This window comes from Scyliorhinus canicula, chromosome 4 (assembly GCF_902713615.1).
Source record: "Scyliorhinus canicula chromosome 4, sScyCan1.1, whole genome shotgun sequence".
Classification (NCBI taxonomy): Eukaryota; Metazoa; Chordata; class Chondrichthyes; order Carcharhiniformes; family Scyliorhinidae; genus Scyliorhinus; species Scyliorhinus canicula.
This window is the reverse complement of record NC_052149.1, coordinates 163,663,065-163,682,217: the sequence shown is the minus strand read 5'-3', so window position 1 is coordinate 163,682,217 and position 19,153 is coordinate 163,663,065. Positions and strand designations below refer to the sequence as shown.

General features: G+C 46.7%; 1 protein-coding gene across 1 annotated transcript in view; it reads left to right on the top strand.

Annotated features, from left to right (window-relative positions):
* The first annotated feature begins 5,102 nt into the window (after positions 1–5,102).
* ccnjl (cyclin J-like) overlaps positions 5,103–19,153 on the top strand; it is a 101,280-nt gene continuing 87,229 nt past the window's right edge. Inside the window, exons 1-2 of the mRNA XM_038795466.1 lie at positions 5,103–5,418; positions 10,322–10,532. Of these exons, the coding sequence (XP_038651394.1) occupies positions 5,302–5,418; positions 10,322–10,532 (328 nt within the window). The 5' untranslated portion in view covers positions 5,103–5,301. The remainder of the gene's footprint in view (positions 5,419–10,321; positions 10,533–19,153) is intronic.

Sequence of the window (19,153 nt, the reverse complement as noted above, 5' to 3'; positions counted from 1 at the left end):
CAGGTGGAGGGGTTCCCTCTGCTGCCCCCACGTGGGGTACGGGACAGGGTGCTCTCGAGGGTGTGGGTTGGAGGAGGGAGGATTTTGGACGTGTACCACATCATGCAGGAGTAGGATGAGGCCTCGGTTAAGGAGCTGAAGGGTAAATGGGAAGAGGAGCTGAGTGAGGAGATTGAGGAGGGAACGTGTGCGGATGCCCTGGAAAGAGTGAATTCCTCCTCTTCCTGTGCGAGGCTTAGCCTCATACAGTTCAAGGTGCTACATCGGGCCCACACGACCGGGACGAGGATGAGTAGGTTTTTCGGGGGCGAAGGAAGGTGTGCTAGGTGCTCGGGGAGCCCAGCGAACCATGCCCATATGTTCTGGGCATGCCCAGTGCTGGGGGAATTTTGGAAGGGGGTAGCAACCAAGGGGAGAAATGTGTACATGTGTTTATTGAATATGCCAGGTGCTTACCTATTTCTTCTTTTTGTAGTTGCTGGGGGGGGGGGGGGGGGGGGGGTTGGTTTTGGGGGTGTTGCTCGTTCTGAGTTAGTGTGTTTAACACTCCTCCAACAGAGGAAGTGTGCTTAACACTCGCTTGGCTCTGATTCTTATTTCTATGCTCTGGAGTTGCCAGGTGCCGTAAGAGACACCGTCACAAGCATCAAGGTCAAGTTCTTTGTACAATGTGTGCAGGAGGGTTTCCTGACACAATGTGTTGACAGGCCAACAAGAGGCGAGGCCACATTGGATTTGGTTTTGGGTAATGAATCAGGCCAGGTGTTAGATCTGGAGGTAGGTGAGCACTTTGGAAACAGTGACCACAATTCGGTGACCTTTACGTTAGTGATGGAAAGGGATAAGTATACCCCGCAGGGCAAGAGTTATAGCTGGGGGAAGGGCAATTATGATGCCATTAGACATGACTTAGGATGTGTAGGTTGGAGAAGTAGGCTGCAAGGGTTGAGCACACTGGATATGTGGAGCTTGTTCAAGGAACAGCTATTGCGTGTTCTTGATAAGTACGTACCAGTCAGGCAGGGAGGAAGGGGTCGAGCGAGGGAACCGTGGTTTACCAAAGAAGTGGAATCTCTTGTTAAGAGGAAGAAGGAGGCCTATGTGAAGATGAGGCGTGAAGTTTCAGTTGGGGCGCTTGATAGTTACAAGGAAGCGAGGAAGGATTTAAAGAGAGAGCTAAGACGAGCAAGGAGGGGACATGAGAAGTCTTTGGCAGGTAGGATCAAGGAAAACCCAAAAGCTTTCTATAGGTATGTCAGGAATAAAAGAATGACTAGGGTAAGAGTAGGGCCAGTGAAGGACAGTGGTGGGAAGTTGTGTGTGGAGGCTGAGGAGATAAGCGAGATACTAAGTGAATACTTTTCGTCAGTATTCACTCAGGAAAAAGATAATGTTGTGGAGGAGAATGCTGAGACCCAGGCTATTAGAATAGATGGCATTGAGGTGCGTAGGGAAGAAGTGTTTGCAATTCTGGACAAGGTGAAAATAGATAAGTCCCAGGGGCCTGATGGGATTTATCCTAGGATTCTCTGGGAAGCCAGGGAAGAGATTGCTGAGCCTTTGGCTTTGATTTGTATGTCATCATTGGCTACAGGAATAGTGCCAGAGGACTGGAGGATAGCAAATGTGGTCCCTTTGTTCAAGAAGGGGAGTAGAGATAACCCCGGTAACTATAGGCCGGTGAGCCTCACGTCTGTTGTGGGTAAAGTCTTGGAGAGGATTATAAGAGATACGATTTATAATCATCTAGATAGGAATAATATGATTAGGGATAGTCAGCATGGTTTTGTGAAGGGTAGGTCATGCCTCACAAACCTTATCGAGTTCTTTGAGAAGGTGACTGAACAGGTAGACGAGGGTAGAGCAGTTGATGTGGTGTATATGGATTTCAGTAAAGCGTTTGATAAGGTTCCCCATGGTCGTCTATTGCAGAAAATACGGAGGTTGGGGATTGAGGGTGATTTAGAGATGTGGATCAGAAATTGGCTAGTTGAAAGAAGACAGAGAGTGGTGGTTGATGGCAAAGGTTCAGAATGGAGTTCAGTTACGAGTGGCGTACCACAAGAATCTGTTCTGGGGCTGTTGCTGTTTGTCATTTTTATAAATGACCTAGAGGAGGGCACAGAAGGTTGGGTGAGTAAATTTGCAGACGACACTAAAGTCGGTGGAGTTGTAGACAGTGTGGAAGGATGTTGCAGGTTACAGAGGGACATAGATAAGCTGCAGAGCTGGGCTGAGGTGGCAAATGGAGTTCAATGTAGAGAAGTGTGAGGTGATTCACTTTGGAAAGAATAACAGGAATGCGGAATATTTGGCTAATGGGAAAATTCTTAGCAGTGTGGATGAGCAGAGGGATCTCGGTGTCCATGTACATAGATCCCTGAAAGTTGCCACCCAGGTTGATAGGGTTGTGAAGAAGGCCTATGGTGTGTTGACCTTTATTGGTAGAGGGATTGAGTTCCGGAGCCATGAGGTCATGTTGCAGCTGTACAAAACTCTGGTATGGCCGCATTTGGAGTATTGCGTACAGTTCTGGTCGCCTCATTATAGGAAGGACGTGGAAGCTTTGGAACGGGTGCAGAGGAGATTTACCAGGATGTTGCCTGGTATGGAGGGAAAATCTTATGAGGAAAGGCTGATGGACTTGAGGTTGTTTTCGTTAGAGAGAAGAAGGTTAAGAGGTGACTTAATAGAGGCATACAAAATGATCAGAGGGTTAAATAAGGTGGACAGTGAGAGCCTTCTCCCGCGGATGGAGGTGGCTAGCACGAGGGGACATAGCCTTACATTGAGGGGTAATAGATATAGGACAGACGTCAGAGGTGGGTTTTTTACGCAAAGAGTGGTGAGGCCGTGGAATGCCCTACCTGCAACAGTAGTGAACTCGCCAACATTGAGGGCATTTAAAAGTTTATTGGATAAGCATATGGATGATAATGGCATAGTGTAGGTTAGATGGCCTTTAGTTTTTGACTTCCCATGTCGGTGCAACATCGTGGGCCGAAGGACCTGTACTGCGCTGTATTGTTCTATGTTCTATGTTCTATTAAGACAAATGTAGGTCCCTTACAGTTAGAATCAGGTGAATTCATAATGGGCAACAAAGAGGTGGCAGACCAGTTGAACAAATATTTTGGATCTGACTTCACTAAGGAGGACACAAATAACCTTCCGGAAATACTAGGGGACAGAGGGTCTAGCATGAAGGAGGAACTGAAGGAAATCCTTATTCGTCAGGAAATTGTATTGGGAAAATTGATGGGATTAAAACCTGATAAATCCACAGGGGCTGATCCTCTGCATCCCAGAGCGCTTAAGGAAGTGGCCATAGAAATAGTGGTCGCATTGGTGATCATTTTCCAGCTTTCTATAGACTCTGGAAGAATGCCAATGGATTAGAAGATAACTAATGTAACCTCACTTTTTAAAAAAAGGAGGGGGAGAGAAAACGGGTAATTAAAGACCGGTTAGCCGAACATCGGTGGTGGGGAAAATTCTGGAGTCAATTATTAAGGATGAATTAACTGGGCATTTGGAAAGCGGGGACAGGATCAGTCAATGTCAGCATGGATTCACTAAAGGGAAATCATGCTTGACAAATGTTCTGGAATTTTTTGAGGGTGTGACCAGTGGAGTGGACAAGGGTGAACCAGTGGATGTTGTGTATCTTATGACAAGGGCCCACACAAGAGATTAGTGAGCAAAATTAAAAATCATGGTAATAATAATAATATTTATTATTGTCATAAGTAGGCTTACAAACACTGCAATGAAGTTGCTGTGAAAATCCACTAATCGCCACACTCCGGCACCTGTTCAGGGTAAACTGAGGGAGAATTCAGAATGTCCAATTCACCGAACATGAACGTCTTTTGTGACTTGTGGGAGGAAACCGAAGCACCTGGACGAAACCCACGCAGATACGGGAGAACGAGCAGACTCTGCACAGACAGTGACTCAAGTCGAGAATCGAACCTGGGACCCTGGCGCTGTGAAGCAACAGTGTTAACCACTGTGCTACTGTGCCACCCATTGGAGGTAATGTATTGGCATGGATAGAGAACTGGTTGGCAGGCAGGAAGCAGAGAGTGGGAATACATGGGTCCTTTTCAGTGTGACACGCAGTGACTAATGGGGTACCGCAGGGTTCAGTGCTGGGACTCCAGCTGTTCAGAATATTCTTTAATCATTTGGACGATGGAATTACATGCAATATCTCAAAATTTGCAGACGACACTAAGCTGGGTGGCAGTGTGTGCTGTGAGGAGGATGCAAAGAAGCTGCAGGGTAACTTGGACAGGCTAGTTGAGTGGGTAAGTACTTGGCAAATGTGATAAATGTGGATAAATGTGAGGTCATCCACTTTGGTGGCAAAAACAGGAAGGCAGATTATTATCTGAATGGTGGCAGTTTAGGAAAAGAGGAAGTGCAACGAGACCTGAGTGTCATGGTGGAACAGGTGCTGAAGGTTAGCATGCAGATACAGCAGGTGACGAGGAAAGCTAATAGTATGCTGGCCTTCGTAGCAGAGAATTTGAGTATAGGAGAGGGATGTCTTGCTGCAGTTACACATGGCCTTGGTGAGGAACACATTGAGTATTGTGTGCAGTTTTGGTCTCCTAGTTTGAGGATGGACATTCTTGCTATTGAGGGTGTCGAGGGAAGGTTCACCAGACTAATTCCCAGGATGGCAGGACGGGCATATGAAGGAAGACTGGATCGACTCGGCTTGCGCTCACAAGAATGAGTGGGGATCTCATAGACAGATATAATATCCTGATGGGATTGGACAGGCTAGATGCGGGAAGAATGTTCCCGATGTTGGGGACATCCAGAACTAGGGGTCACAGCCGAAGAATAAGGGGTAAGCCATTCAGGACTGAGATGAGGAAGAACTTCTTCTCTCAGAGAGTTCACCTTTGGCTCCGTTCTGTTGTCCGATAGCTCCGCACCATTCACTCTGCCCGGTTCTCCTTTAGCCCCGCCCCATTCTCCTATAGCTCCGCCTCGTTCTCCTGTAGCCGCGCCCCGTTATCCTCTCGCTCCGCCCATTCTCCTGTAGCCCCGCCCCATTCCCTCGAGGCCCGCCCCCAGCGGCGATGGCCGTGGTTTGCTGGCGCATGCGCTGTTGGCCGTGGCTGGGGAGCTGCAGCCGCTGCGGTTGGAGTTGAGCTCGGAGTCGGGGCTCCGGCTCTCCGCTGTTGGCTCCGTGGCCAGCTGCTGCTCAGGCCCTGCGGCAGTGGTTAGGAGGGGGCGGAGGAGGGAGACGAGTTCCCAGCGCCCGGCCGCCGTCGGTGCCGGATGCCTGTGTGCTCGGATCGGAAGAGCCTCTTTGTGTGGATGGGAAGGATGGAGCCGGAGGAGCAGTGGTGGAAAGGGCAGCTGGCGAGCGACATCCACCAGGCGCTGAGAGTCAAGGTGCGGGATTGACCGACCCGGGCTGGGGGCTGGAGGGGGTGGCTGGGGGCTGGAGGGGGGTGGAGGAGAGGGGGGGGGGGGGAGCAGTGGCTGGAGGAGGGGGAGAGGGGGGGGGCTGGAGGGGGAGGGGGGTGGCTGGGGGCTGGAGGAGAGGGGGGGGCGCAGTGGCTGGAGGGGGGGCGCAGTGGCTGGAGGGGGGAGCGCAGTGGTTGGAGGAGGCGGGGAGCGCAGTGGTTGGAGGAGGGGGGGAGCGCAGTGGTTGGAGGAGGGGGGGAGCGCAGTGGCTGGAGGAGGGGGGGAGCGCAGTGGCTGGAGGGGGGGCGCAGTGGCTGGAGGAGGGGGGGGCGCAGTGGCTGGGGGGAGCAGGAGGGACCAGGCTTCGCCCACCCTCACTTACCGGCAAACTTTCAGCCGGGCCGGCGCCGCCTGATTTTCGCTCAAACTTTGGCTCCGACTCCGAGTGTGGTGCTACGACCCCCAACAAACCCCCTCCTCCCCGGCCCCGCCGTCCTCATCGACTCCTCGCCCCCACCACCCCCATTCCTCGTTCATCCCCATCCCTCACCCGCCCGAGACCCACCCCTGTCCCTCGCACCCCCATCCCTGTCCCTCGCACCCCCATCCCTCGCACCCCCATCCCTCGCACCCCCCATCCCTCGCACCCCCATCCCTCACCCACCCATCCCTCACCCACCCAAGACCAACCCCCGCCCCTCACCCCAATCCCTCACCCACCCGAGACTGGGACCCGTCCCTCGCCCATGCCCATCTCTCACCCAGCTGAGACCCACCCCTGTCTCTCGCACCCGAGACTGACCTGTGCCCCTCACACACCCAAGATCCACCCCCGTCCCTCACCCACCCCCGTCCCTCACCCACCCCCGTCCCTCACCCACCCCCGTCCCTCACCCACCCCGTCCCTCACCCACCCCGTCCCTCACCCACCCCGTCCCTCACCCACCCCGTCCCTCACCCACCCGTCCCTCACCCACCCGTCCCTCACCCACCCCCCCGTCCCTCACCCCACCCCGTCCCTCACCCACCCCGTCCCCTCACCCACCCCGTCCCTCACCCACCCGTCCCTCACCCACCCCGTCCCTCCACCCACCCCGTCCCTCACCCACCCCGTCCCTCACCCACCCCGTCCCTCACCCACCCCGTCCCTCACCCACCCCTCCCTCACCACCCCGTCCCTCACCCACCCCTCCCTCACCCACCCCTCCCTCACCCACCCCTCCCTCACCCACCCCTCCCTCACCCACCCCTCCCTCACCCACCCCCTCCCTCACCCACCCCCTCCCTCACCCACCCCCTCCCTCACCCACCCCCTCCCTCACCCACCCCCTCCCTCACCCACCCCCGTCCCTCACCCACCCCCGTCCCTCACCCACCCCCGTCCCTCACCCACCCCCGTCCCTCACCCACCCCCGTCCCTCACCCACCCCCGTCCCCCACCCACCCCCGTCCCTCACCCACCCCCGTCCCTCACCCACCCCCCTCACCCACCCCCGTCCCTCACCACCCCCGTCCCTCACCCACCCCGTCCCTCCCCACACCCCCGTCCCTCACCCACCCGTCCACCCACCCCGTCCCTCACCCACCCCCGTCCCTCCACCCCGTCCCTCACCCACCCGTCCCTCCCACCCCCGTCCCTCACCCACCCCCGTCCCTCACCCACCCCGTCCCTCACCCACCCCCGTCCCTCACCCACCCCGTCCCTCACCCACCCCGTCCCTCACCCACCCCCGTCCCTCACCCACCCCCGTCGACTTAACGAGACACTACCTGCCTGCCACTGTCCTAAACACACTCCGTACCCCCCACCCCCACAACACACGCACATATCCCCTGTCCTTCACCCACCTTATAATTTGCCCACCGTTGCACATCCAGTCCCCTTAGCATGGCCAATCCACCTAACATGCACAACTTTGGACTGTGGGAGGAAACCAGAGCCCCTGGAGGAAACCACGCAAACACAGGGAGAATGTGCAAACTCCACACAGACTCGCCAGAACTCGGAATTGAACCTGGGTCCCTGGCACTGTGAGGCAGCAGTGGTAACCGCTGTACCAATGTGCCGCCCCATTTATTTGCTCCTTAATTTGTCTTGATGCCATTAAAAGTTTCTAAACTTCATGGTTGTTGATGAAATGCTTCTTGGTGTTTGTCCTGTAAATGATTTGCCGATTTGAGTTTTGAACACTGCTTATGTGTGAAGTATGTTCTCTGTTTAAATCAAACAGTTTTAACTACTCAGTTCTCTTCCCCCCCCCCCCCCCCCCCCCCCCAATCAATGTCCTTTTCTAACTTGTCTCACAATGCAGTATCAAATCTATATTTCTGCTTTGTTTTGGTGCCAACGGAAAACAAATGTGAGACTTGTTCATTTAAACACTCAGAATATTTCATTTAGCTTTTGAAGAAGTAAAAGCAGTTGTGAAGACGGTGATGAATGCTAAATATTTAACTTCTCCAATATAATTCTGTCTGTAACTTAATGCTCAGAATGGGGCCTTTAAGAATGTGAAATGAGTGCAAACTGGTGATGCAGTGCCCGACAACTATTTGATGTCACAATATAGTTTACTCGCTTTTAAACTGAGAACCTGTGTTTCATTTGGATTTTCAGAAATTTGACTTTGATTAATACTTGTATGAATAATGTACAAAACGTAAATCTAAACACAAGAAACTGGCTAGAGAACTGTCATTGGAAGTATTTTCTTTTAACTTGAAAATTAAATGTAAACTGCATCCCTGGAAATCGGTGTACATGAGCAGTGATGCCTATTTAGTTTTACGTCCAGTATTGAAACAACCTTTTTTTTCATATATTACTGATCCTCCTCTTTCTGTTGAATTTTTGTAATGTATCTCTGCTTTTGCTTATTTCACTGGCCCAAGGACAATGCGATCACTTATTGAAGCCACCTGGGTTGTTGAATAATGTGATTTAGGACTGGATTGCTGTGTTGAACACCCCCCCCCCCCCCCCCCCCCCCCCCCTCCCCCCTCCCCGGGCTCCGTTTCATAACTGATCGGGTTTGTGCAGCCCCTTTGGGGTATGTTCGCCTTTCAAGTCGCACATTATGCTAAATCTACAACCAGCAAAGGAGGCAACTCACTCTGTAAGCATTTTATTATCTCTTTACTGAAAAGATTTTTATTTTGAACAGCTCTCCCCCGTTTGTGGGAAGTTACAAGGTCCTATTTTGCAGATGTTAATAGTTATATCAAACTGTTACCAGGATACAATGATTTCCTATAGTAATTAGACGTCTGTATGGCTATGGTGCATTTCCTTTCTTAGCATTTAAAATTAAATGTCATCGTTTATTAGAACTTCACCGAGAATTACTGAAACTAGGTGGCACAGTGATTAGCACTGGTGCTGTACAGCACCGAGAACCCGGATTCGAACCCAGTCCCATGTCACTGTCTGTGTGGAGCTTGCACACTCTCACTCCAAGTGGGTCTCACTCCAAGATGCAGGGTAGGTGGATTGGCCACAGTAAATTGCCCCATAATTGGAAAAATAATTGGGCACTTTAAACACAAAACATAATTACTCCCAAGTATAGGTTCTGTTTCATAACAGAATAGTTTACGGGCGCAAGTTGTTTATGTTTCATGCTGCTGTAAATAGTTGCTCTAGGTTTTCTGCTCATCCCTAAATATCTATTTTATAATGTAGCTGCAGCAAAATGATAAAACTTGGGGTTGACTTGTTTGGGATTTATAAGTGAAATACCTGGCTTTGAAAATTAGTGATAAAAGTTAAGCTTTGAAGGGCAACAAGGTGATGCATGGTTAGCACTGCTACCTCATGGCGCCGGGGACCCGCGTTCGACTCCGGCTCTGGGCTACTGTCTCTGGAGTTTGCACATTCTCCCCATGTTTGTGTGGGTCTTGCCCCCACAACACAGATGTGCAGGGTAGGTGGATTGCCATTGCTAAATCGCCCCTTGATTGAGAAAAAAAAAAGGAATTGGGTTCTCTTAAGCTTTGAAACCTTTATCTGAAACAATATATATATCCATATCAAAATTGTACAGCATTGTCGCTTACTTTCTCTAGCCTAGTTCCTAAAGACAGTGCAGTAATTTACCAGACTTCAAACAGGACTTGAAACAGCAATTACCCTTGAGAAGATGCTGGTGAGCCACCTTCTAAAATGAATGAAATGGAACCGAGAGCTTTTATTTGCAAAACGTCATGTTGCTGGGAATTTCTGAGATTCCTGTTTGGTTCTTGAACACAGAGATGGGAAAAATAAACTAGGTCTAAGTGTTAAAACAGCAAATACGTTTTGGGACTTCTTTCTTATCCCACCAGGAGGTCTAAATGGGTGACAGAAATTGAAAAGGTCCTGGAAAACAATTGGAAGGAGGTCAAATGGCAAGCTGTGAATTTTTTTTCTTGGGTTCTTTTTATATCCTGTTGGGCAAACTTTACGTACTATTACAACCAGTTTGAGTGCTGTCTGAAATGTGACTTTTTATTTGCCATAATGAGGATCACCTGTAAGCATCACCAAGCTCAGCGTGCAGCTGTTCATTGAGTGAAAAATATGCCATTTGACACGGGCTTTGAAAAGCCTGGAGCTTACTGAAGCATGGCCTGGTACTGTGCTTGGGCTTTGTACATTGTTTTTATTGAGGTTTCCTACCGCAGCTACACAGCTCCCTATGACAGACTGTACTTTTGGATTTCTTTTCTTCCTGGCATAAATCCTACTCCAACAAATGTTCTGTGTAGTTTTTTTAAAAAGTGTGTTTGTTGCTAAGCAGCCAGACCCCACTAGCAGGTGGCAAGCGAGAGCTTTTAGGTATTCTTTCTATAAAGACACACATTTGACGCCGTCCTTTCTTTACCCTGCTCTTTTGCATTGTGTGCATAGGAACTGAAACTGCCTGTCTACAAGGCTCATTCACCACAGATTGGCTTGCGCCGCTATTTTGCTGACCTCCTCGCTATCCTGAGCAATCGCTACCAGCTCTGCCCCACAGCACGTCACCTCGCTGTTTACTTACTAGACCTCTTCATGGACCACTACGATGTTGCAGCGAAACAACTCTATGTTATTGCCCTTTCCTGCCTCCTCCTAGCTAGTAAGTATGCTTAGCTTGTAAGTTGTCAAAAGATTTTTAAAACTTGAGCTGCATGAATATTGAGTATAATTTGAAGTGACTGTCAGATTTTGTTTCTATTATGACGTGATCTGTTTATGAAATTGCAGATGGCTTGCATCTGAAAGTGCAAATGGAGCAACAATTGCTGTCCATTTCTATTTATGCATGTTCATATATTAATATTTAAAAAAAATAATGTTTGACATTGAATCACATGTATCATCCTGAGGACATTGAAGACAAGTAAACATTTCAACTATTCTGTATCTAAAAAGTAATTGAGGACTGATTTTTACATCCCTGCTGTATTAAATGTTACTCCATTCAGTGAAAGCTTGGGTTTACTACAACACAGTTGCATTGTTTTTAAATGATTTTACTTTGCTGTGTGATGTAGTGACTGTTCCACTCCAATCCTTACTTCAGTACAGGGTCACACTTTTCAGGTCCTGTTCTTCTGTGGCTTCGCTTCTTGAACAAATATAAAATCTGATGTGAGGCACTGTTACATGCAACCATTAACATGGTTTGGGGTGCATTTGCGCTGTAGCTACCAGTCTGAGACCAATAGCTGCAGTTTGTGGATTTGTTGCTTGATTCCTGTCAGGCTGGAAGCTACTGCTGTGTTTAGCAGAGAGTTTTGCATGGACCTGAATATGCAGATGGGCCGTGCTTTCTCCTATATAGATATTTAAATGTTTAGAGAATGCAGAGGAAGGATCTTTACTTTAAATACTTAGTTCAGGTCAGATGACCCTTTGACATTCACTGAATTTACACTTTGGAGTCAGTTTAGGCCCCGACTTCAGGGGTTACTGTTTGTGCAATCTTCAAATCGATACACGCCAGTAATAAACCTACATTATAACTGAATTCCTTAATGCAATTTGTGAAAGTAAATTGTGTGTTGGCAGCTGATTATTTGTGATAATAAAAAAATTATACTTCAAATAAATGTAAGTTACCATTGGACTCCAGAACCATACATGCTGTGATTTATGTCAAATAGTGACAGTCGATCTTTGCCGAAAATCTATTTAGAAGTCCATATGAGTGTGGGATTATGATCAACATTTTTTCTTAATGGGGGAAACTGATGTTCATTCTCTCTCTCTTCCCCTTCCTTCCCTCTTGAACACATTGTCTTGTTCTTGATATCAATCCATAGCTTCTAACTGTGCATTTCTAGCTTGCAAACTGCTCTATATTAATGTAACCACACAGGGAGTGTCAACGGATGAAGTCATCAGGGCCACATAAGAGATTGGTCCTGCTCGTTCCCAATGTCATTACAAGTGGGAATGTGGGCCAGTTTTTTCTGAGCTACTGCCATTGAATTTCTTTGTAGTTGCTTCAGATGTCAGCTTTGCCTCTAGTACCATTGTGTTGGAGTTAGAAGGCTGTGGTTCAAGCCACAATATTGTGTCCTGACATTTAAGTAAAGTACTATAGGGTTGCTGAACTGTTGGAAGTGTCATCTTTTGAATGAGATGATATATTGAGGCCACTCAGTTGGATGTATAAGATCCAACGGCATCTTTTGAAGAGCAGAAAAGTTCACCTGGTACCTTGACCAACAGTTATCCCTCAGCCACAGATTTTCTGGTTATTTGTCTCATTGTTGTTTGTGAGTCTTTGCTGTGCACAAAGTGGGCTGTCATATTTCCCTATAATTGATAGCAATTGCATTTCAGCAGCACATCATTGAAATGTTCCCATGAAATATTTTAGGACGTTCTGATGTTATGAAAAACACGTTATATCAATGCAAGTTCCATCTGGTACTAACAGCACAAACTGGGAATTGAACCTGGGGTCTTTCCTGGTCTGTGTGTCTTGGGTTACTGGATAAGCCATTAGAATCCCTGATAAGACTGTCCATTCCTGTGGGAAAACAATAAACCAAAAAAAGAAACATTTTCTGAATGATCCTCAAATGAAGAAATTACCAACAGGTTTCCACTTTTTATAGCGTTTACTTTAACATGAATCAGAACCAACACAAATTGCATATGAACTAGCAGGAAAATTATACTTCAAATAAATAGATAAATCTCACTTCAAAAATACATCTTGTGCAACCGCAATCACTCGCATCACTCCCTGTACTAATGTGGCATTATCCATAACATGCTGCCTTTAGTTACGAAGGGTAGATCAGGACTTCTACTGACAACAGCTTTCATCTTTGCGTTTCATGGATCCAATTATCAATGGATTGGATTGGATTGGATTTGTTCCAATGAGCACGTTTCTACAATCCTTCTCTCCGTTTGGTCATGGCAGTCTTGTTTATGTAACTTTCTGGAGTTCCTTCCTAGCCAACTCAGAAGACCCTTGTTCATATTTTGTCCAATGTTATGACAACACCCAGTTCTTTACCGCCTAGTCACACAGCATTCCAAAAACCTCCTGCCTCCTTTTCTGTCACACTTACAAACTAACCTCTCCCTGAGAATTTGCTTCCTCAAGAATTCTGTTCCTTCTGCTGTTTCTGATTTCTCTTTGAATCTACATCTGTGCTCTGAAGATCACCTTTGCCCTCCACTCCCCTGATTGGGGCTCTCCCTTGTGCCTGCCGCGCTCCCTTGGCCTGCGCGCTCCCTTGTGCCTGCCGCGCTCCCTTGTGCCTGCCGCGCTCCCTTGTGCCTGCCGCGCTCCCTTGTGCCTGCCGGCCACATGGCTTCTTTCCTAACTTCCTGTTGGTAGTACTTCCAGGTCAAGGGTTGCTAGGTCACATGGACCAGCATTTCTTCTTAAGAATTGATCCCTTTACAATTGATGCAAACTCGTAAAAGTCCTTTTCAAACATTCTTAAAAACAATTACAGATTCCAAAGACTAAAGAAATTACATATTTCTTTACTGTATTGATTCTGGATCGAAGGTCATTGACAGGGCCCTGCTGAAATGTCACCCTGCCTGTTCTTAGTCCCAACTACTGAGTGACCTGCATTATGTTTCCAGCATTTTCTCTTTTTGCTTTAAATCTTTTGGTTAAGCAAGTTTTCTTTGCGTGACCTTCAGTCTTTTATCAGTTGTCAAGAATAGCAAGGGTAAAACTGCGGAGGGGGTGGGAGAATGGAGGAGTACCATGGAAAATAGTTATTACTGTTTCTGTTATTGTGATTTGCTGTTGTCAAAGCATACTGAAATATTTGGAACACAATGATGGCCTAATATTTTGTTTGTCATGATTAAGTCTTCTATTTTAAGATGTCCATACAGTTTTTATTTCTGCTGAATAAAACAAAGGTTTACCGAAGAACTGGTGTAGGCTGTTAGTTTCACTCCAACATTTTATTATTTGCCTCGTGTTTAAAGCGGCAAGCTATCTTTTACAGAATAATTTTGCTGACGCATACACACCCAGGTTTAATTTTTAGCCTCATTAACAATAAATGTGGGTCGGATAATAGGATTACAGTATTGTAACCCATCTATTTTCATACTTTTGCTAATCAGTTGCCATACAAGTTATGAAACCTTGCAAAATTATGCCTCGAAAGTAAAATTTCATGATTTGATTATCACCGTATCTCCTTTTATTGTGGCAAATATAATGAATGGAAGCATTATTTTACAGTAGCAATTTTCGCTTAACAGTTTTTGCTGAAACTGTGATTGTTGCATTAACTCCTCCCTAGCAACTGCGATGGCACGGGTTGCACATGAAGCCAAGTGTACCAAAACAACCCTTTGAGATGTTCTTCCTGTCTGTGCGGTTCATTTGGCACAGTGCCACTATTCTAAGTTGGGGGAGGATGTGTGGTGTAATAGTGAAGAATTCTGTGATTTGAGTTGCCGGAAGCTCTCCTAAGATTCTCCCCTCTGTTTTCAAATCCTTCCAGGGTGTTCCTCTCTCCCTCATTTCTGAAATTCCCTTCTTATAGCTCCCTACCTCGCTTTCCTTTAAGATACACCTTGAAACCTACCTTTTTGCCTAAGTCTTTGGTCATGCGACTTGTATTTCCCTGCGTGGCTCAGTGTCATACTTTGTTTTATAATGCTTGTTTTAATACTTTAAATAGAATAAAGAAATATAAATTATTGTTGTAGGTGGCACGGGAAACATAATGTCCTCCCCCCATCCTTTTTCTTTCCTCTAGTTTCACCAATATATCTTAGTTGAAGCAATTTGCATCATCCCATTCGATATTACAGCTAAGGACAGCTCACTTGGCACTGAACAGTAGCTGAAACCTATTGACTAGTGTAGCTCGAGGTCATTGGGCAGTACACTAAATTACTGAAGGGTTATTAGTCAATATGCTTGGAAATTCGATCATTACCCCTACTCCACCTCAGCAGGTCTCCCTGGTTTCCTTAGAATGTCAAATTTAAAATGTAGAGGTTTGCCTTGCTCACCAGATATGCTGTCTGAGATTTCAGCCTTGCAGGTGGAATCTGCAAGTTGTTTTTTCCTAGCACCTGTGTCTGAAGATCACATGGGGCATCAAGTATAAAAACTGTCAAGTCTTGCTACAGTTGTATAGAACCTTGGTAAGGCCGCACTTGGAATATTGCGCGCAAGTCTGGTCGCCACACTACCAGAAGAATGTGGAGGCTTTGGAGAGGGTGCAGAGGAGATTTACCAGCATGTTGCCTGGTCTGGAGGGTGTTAGCTATGTGGAGAGGCTGAATAGATGTGGACTGTTTTCATTAGAAAGGCGGAGGTTGGCAGCACGGTGGCGCAGTGGGTTAGCACTGCAGCCTCACGACGCTGAGGTCCCAGGTTCGATACCGGCTCTGGGTCACTGTCCGTGTGGAGTTTGCACATTCTCCCCGTGTTTGCGTGGGTTTCGCTCCCACAACCCAAAAATGTGCAAGCTAGGTGGATTGGCCACTCTAAATTGCCCCTTAATTGGAAAAATGATTGGGTACACTAAATTTAAAAAAAAAAGAAAGGCGGAGGTTGAGCGGTAGAGATCTACAAGACTGAGGGGCATGGATAGAGTGGATGGGCAGGCACTCTTTCCCAGGGTGGAGGGGTATCATGACCAGTATAGGCTTGGAGGGCAGAAGGGCCTGTTCCTGTGCTGTATTGTTCTTCGTAAACATTTCTAAAATTTTTCACATCTGCTTATAAATACACACGATGCAGATGAGATTTATGTGCTTCCTCATTAGGGGCTGGTTTAGCATAGTGGGCTAAACAGGCTTCCCGTACCAGCCTCCCCGAACAGGCACCGGAATGTGGCAACTAGGGGTTTTTCACAGTAACTTCATAGAAGCCTACTTGCGACACTAAGCGATTATTATTATTATAAGCTGGATTTTTCTGGCCTATTTTGTCCATCAGTTTACTGTGATCCCTTTGAAACCAGCACCTGGATTATTAGTTGAAAGTCCTATGGGGACGGAGGACTGTTGGGGATGGGGGAAATGGTGATTGATCATGGTTGTTATTGGTTGTCGAGTTTCACTGATGTCAACTTATGATTGATTTTAAATACACTGATTGTGAGGAAAAGCAGAATGTTCCCCTCAGTTGACATTAAAGGAGTTTCATTCACAGCTTTTGAAGCATGTTCTGTAGGAGCAACAGAATCATTGCTGTAAAAGCTCTGAACAACATTAGCTGTTACTACAGCAATTATCTGCTTGATAGTACTTAAAGAAGTGGAATATACCTAAGTTTTGAAAGCTTTGTAGAGCTCTAGGTGAAGGATTCATAGAACGTTCAAAGATATCCCAAGACGCCGCTTAATTTTTACTGTTGTCATTAGCCTACTTTGTCAGTGGAGCCCAGTGGCTCACAGAAACAATTGGTGATAGCTGGTGTTTATACCTAACCCGAATGACCATTCTTGATGTGTGAACGCAAACACAGGGAATTTCAACATCATAGAGTCATAGAATCTCTACAGTGTAGAAGGCAGCCAATCGACCCATTGAGTATGCATCGATCCTTGGAAAGCATACCCTACCTAGGCCCATCCCACGACCCTATCCCTGTAATCCAGTAACCCCATCTAACCCTTTAGACACTTAAGGGGCAATTTAGCCTAGCCAATCCACCTAATCTGCACATCTTTGGACTGTGTGAGGAAACCAGACGACCCGGAGGTAACCCACTCCGACATGGGGAGAAAGTGCAAACTCCACACAGTCACCCGAAGCCGGAATTGAACCCTGGTCCCTGGCGCTGTGAGGCAGCAGTGCTAATGACTGTGCCACTGTGCCACCCAAGGGAGCATAACAGCTGGGCACACTAGAACCTACTTGCAAAGGCCATTTAACAGTGCGCAGGAGTAGAAATCCTGTCTTTTGGAGGTGGTGTCTATTGGATGAATAGTAAACTAAAGCCCTGTATGCCCGCTTGGGTGAATATAAAAGATCCCTTTGCAATAGTCTTAAGGTGAGCAGGAGATTTTTTTCTCTGTATCCTGGCCAGTGATTATTCTTCATCCAACATGACTTAAAAAACCGATGAGTTTTTTTGCTTTCATGGATTCTTCTTTCACGCCAGTAAAATAGATTAACTGGTGTGATCGGATCTGTGGGCAAAATTTGTTTGCTTTGAGACAGACCCTAATTGAAATGGGAAACTAAGAAAGGAAACTGACCCTTCCAGTTCCTAAGGAAACACAGACTAAAGCTGAGATTGGAAACCAAAAATTTGGAGCAGCATTGTTGATTCAGTGGTAGAATTCTCAGCTGCCACATGGGAGGTCCGGGCTCAGTTCCTGGCCAATGAAAAGCAATGGTGGCACAGCAGTTAGCACTGCTACCTCACCGCTCCAGGGATTCGGATTTAATTCCGGCCTCGGGTGACTGTCTGTGTGGAGTTTGCACTTTCTACTCTGTTTGCGTGGGTTTCCTCTGGGTGCTCTGGTTTCCTCCCACCGTCCAAAGATGTGCAGATTAGGTGGATTGGGTACACTAAATTGCACCTTAATTTTCAAAAGGTTAGGTGGGGTTACTGGGTTACGGGGGTAGGGTGGAGGTGTGGACTTAAGTAGTGTGCTCTTTCCAAGGGCTGGTGTGGACTCGATGGGCCAAATGGCCTCCTGCACTGTAGAGATTCTATGATTCTGGAGAGACTTTCCCTGGGTGAAATCCAATAAAAGGTTACATCCAATAAATTATTTTGGTATAGTGGTAGATGATGATTCCAGTGGTGCCGTGCAGGCAGGCTAAAGAAGACTGAGGCTAGATCCAGAAGCTGAGAATAAGCAAAGATAAAGTTGCTGTGGCTGTTTCTGCGACTTGATGATAACATTGGTGGATCCATGCCATCCAGACTATTGTGAATAGAGGAGCATCTGCAGACGTGCCATTTTTGGTTAAAAAAAATAATGCCTCTGGAATTCGGGGTTTGTTGTGTGTGCAATGGGCGAAGGATCCGGTGGAATCCAAGAAGAGGAACTTCCAAGTTTGCAAGGAAGAGTTTATAATTGACTGCAATTTACCTGTTCAGGTTCAATTGAATGTTAAGGTTTTGGAGTATTGACATTACCCAAGATAGGATTTAGTGTTTGCTTTGTTTGACTCTTTGAAGTAATTTTGTTTAAATCGTAGAATCTTGTGGCTTCATTCTTTCGGTAAATAACTGGGATCTTGTATTTCTTCTTTTTAAAAAAAATACATTACTCGTCTCAAACGAGATCATAACCATGGTCATTATCTCATTGCTGTATATTGGACCTCACTGTGTATAAATTGGCTACCGCGCCTCCTAATATTACAAGAGTGATTCCACTTCAAAAGTACTTTGTTGGCTGTACAATGCTTTGGGAGGTCCTGAGGTATTGAAAGATACTTTATGAATGTCTCCGAGCACGTGTGTTTTTTTGCCTCCGAGCACGTGTGTTTTTTTGCCTCCGAGCACGTGTGTTTTTTTGCCTCCGAGCACGTGTGCTACCTTGATCTTGCAGCCATTGGCAGCATGTAGGTATGTACACTGGATTTTAAGACCAGCAGCCTTTCTTTTAGTGAGTTTTGCATGATTGGTGTCAGTATGTTGGGATTATTGAAGATACTGGTGTGAGGCTGATGGTATCATTTGTTTGTACAGTCCAACATGTATATGGCTGACTGTTTTCATTGTGATGTCAGTGTCGGTATCACAGAGGACAGTTTGTTGGAACCAGTTTGTGCATGTCTGAAATGAGGGGCACGACACCCTGTGTACAAGAATGTCGCAGCACTGGGTGCTTAAACTGTGCTGTTGACCTGAGACACACTCAGTTAAAGTAACTAAACTGTGAGGTTAGCCCTGCTATCTGGGAATTAACTTCCGTCTCTGCATTGTATTTATAAGCTGAAACTTGGAATCAAAGTTGCAAAGGCGTGACTTGTATTCCAATATTGTCTGAGCAGTTGTTTTCACCTCAAATTAAATAATTTATCAGATGTTTTGGATATTTATTTGGTGTTTGATCACTTAGTCAAGACGTCAATAGGAGTACTGAGATTAAAGGGGTGAGTGTAACTTGGGTAGATAATTGGCAGAGAGTATAGGAGGCAGAGAGTAGTGGTGAACAATGTTTTTCTGACACGAGAGAAGTCAGATCTCTCCGGAATTGCTACTAACCCCAATGCTTTGACCTGAACTTGAATATAGGGAGTATAATTTTGAAGCTTGTAGCAAACTTC